At 37.6% G+C, this 2500-nt stretch overlaps 1 protein-coding gene across 1 annotated transcript in view; it reads left to right on the forward strand.

Moving 5' to 3' along the window:
* Window positions 1-313: 313 nt before the first annotated feature.
* Window positions 314-2500, forward strand: part of LOC122267710 (AN1-type zinc finger protein 1) — a 5742-nt gene continuing 3555 nt past the window's right edge. The window contains exons 1-2 of the mRNA XM_086550717.1: window positions 314-386; window positions 1489-2015. Of these exons, the coding sequence (XP_086406843.1) occupies window positions 1854-2015 (162 nt within the window). The 5' untranslated portion in view covers window positions 314-386; window positions 1489-1853. The remainder of the gene's footprint in view (window positions 387-1488; window positions 2016-2500) is intronic.

Here is a 2500-nt window from a genome sequence, read left to right on the forward strand (position 1 = left end):
GTGTGTGTTTGTGTGTGTATCTATATATTTAGATATACTTATATATATATATACATATATATATATATATATATATATATATATATATATATATAAATATATATGCATATTTGTGTGTGTGTGTGCGTGTGCGCGCGCGCACACCCACACACATATATGCATATCCATTTCGACTTGGGGATTTTAACGATACAGCTGAAAGCATATACAAGATTCCTTTTCTAGTTGTATAAAGAAAAAAATAATCATTTGGGGCATTTTGAGGTCCAGAACTCAATAAGCTAAAGGCACGATATGCAGCATCCACGAACGCAGAATCGTAAACAATGCTGACTCAAGGAAATTTTTGTCTCACGTTAAAAAGTATCCGTTGAAGAAATCCAAGTGTATGTTATACTATTAATTAACTGACACTTCATAATTATGATTATTAGTGAAAGTGTTATAGGTTGTCATATTTAGAATGTTATCTTCTAGAGTATTTATGGTTAAAGAATGGTGATTGTAAGATGAAAGTTCTCTAAAATATTGCAGTATTTCTGATAGATAAACCCGCAGTGGTTTTTTTTTAAGTAGGACGTTTCTCTAGTTTTATCCCTTAGTATTTTTGACAAATCCCGGTGGCACTTGCAATTGCCACAGCCTGCATATCTTTGCTGGGTATTGTTGTTCTGACAAAGGCCAATAAATCGCCTCCGTGTATTTTCTGGCAATATAAGTATTTAGATTGATTAGCAGTTTGAAAGTAAATCACCAGAGTGACCAACAAGCTCTTTATTGCCAAAATATACAGCATATAAGTGGTCCCTTGCCTGCGTGCTGATAGGTATGAAAACAAAGCATAGTAGTGGATGCATTGGTGTTTTTTGGGGAGACTGATCATGAGTCTTAATAGGACTGCACAGAGTTATACAAAAACTATTCATTGCTTGTAAAGAACATGTATAACATCTTTGTTAGGTATTTATTATATTATGTGCACTATAAGGGTAAGCTCATTATTGCTTCATGACTGTCTCCTCCACATTTTCTGCTCCTGAAAAAGCCAACAAATGATAACAGAGTATAAATATTTCTTGCAATGTAAAGCTTTTTAACCTCAGTTGTGATTTTTCATCATATTGGAAATGAGTCTAAGCACTATCTTGCCAGGTGTATGAGATGTGAGTTACTTGGCCTTTGCTGGAACATCACTGACTGCACCCTAATGTAGATGATTAACATAAGATTACTTTTCTTATCAACCCGTTCCCGACAGGGCCATTTCGGCTTAAAAACACCGAAATTCCGGGACATTGGAACGCATAAGCCTAACGTGTCGGGATTCTTGGCCACACTGGCCGCTAGCCATCATCCCGTGTGCCGGGCTGGACAAAATAAAGTGTCCCCAGCGTGTGGCCCAAAAACCACTAGACGTGATATCTAGTCACCCGTCGTTAACGGGTTAAGAAATGATCTATAAGATATTTTCATAAATTCCTTTTGCAGGTGCTGATGGACTCCCAAGTGCAGTTAGATGGCCGTCTGTTAGAGCTCGTTGATTCTGCATGGCGTACAGATCGCCTGCCTAGTGATGATATTGCTGTACCTATATTAGAGCTCCCTGACCCTGAGCCTGATACTACAACACCGAACCAGACGTTGCGACAACAAGAGCACAAGTGGACTGATTTGATGCTGTCCAATCTAACGGATTTCCAAACCCAAAGCAGCACAAATTAGATACTCTTCAAGAGAAGATTACTTTCAAGATTCTATACCTCGAGAGAAAATATAGTGATATGTATATATATGTGTGTGGATAAGTAAGGATATACATATATCATTATTAATATTTCTCTGAAGCAATAACAATGGAACTTCCTGATCTTGGTAAACAGTGCAGTGCATCAACATGCCAACAGCTAGATTTCCTTCCAATAGAATGTCAGTTCTGTAACAAGATTTTTTGCAAGGAACATTTCCCTCCTGAATATCATGGTTGCACTGGAGACTATAACAAAGTTGTGACAGAGGTTAGTGAAATATTGAATGTAAATACTGTTTAATATGTAACATATAATCTGACCATTGATTTATAAGACGAAAAATAGTTTAAAATTTCTTGTTAACCCATTGCGGACGGGTGTCACGACATACATGATGCAGAAGCTTTAACCTGACAACAGGTGTCATGATGTACATGGAGTTCGGGGATTTTGGATCACTGTGTTATTTTATTGTGTTATGAGTAATGATTGAGTGATGATGACAGTTGCAGTCATAATTCCTATAATTGCCATAATATTAAACAGAATGGGTTTCACTTAATGTCCAAAACCTAGATGGGACCACTTTCTTCTAGCACCAGCAGGAGAGAGAGACTTGAATGGCACCCATCGATGGTCTCTAGCAAATACCCTTTGCTCTAAAGTACCGCTGATTAAGGTTGTGCAGGCAGAATGAGAAGAGGAAGGTGACTCAATCCATACCCAGTGTCTAAAATGTGCTCCTGTGCCAA

This window comes from Penaeus japonicus, unplaced genomic scaffold (genome assembly GCF_977035675.1).
Source record: "Penaeus japonicus unplaced genomic scaffold, GWHDUDI00000001_assembly GWHDUDI00000024, whole genome shotgun sequence".
NCBI lineage: Eukaryota > Metazoa > Arthropoda > Malacostraca > Decapoda > Penaeidae > Penaeus > Penaeus japonicus.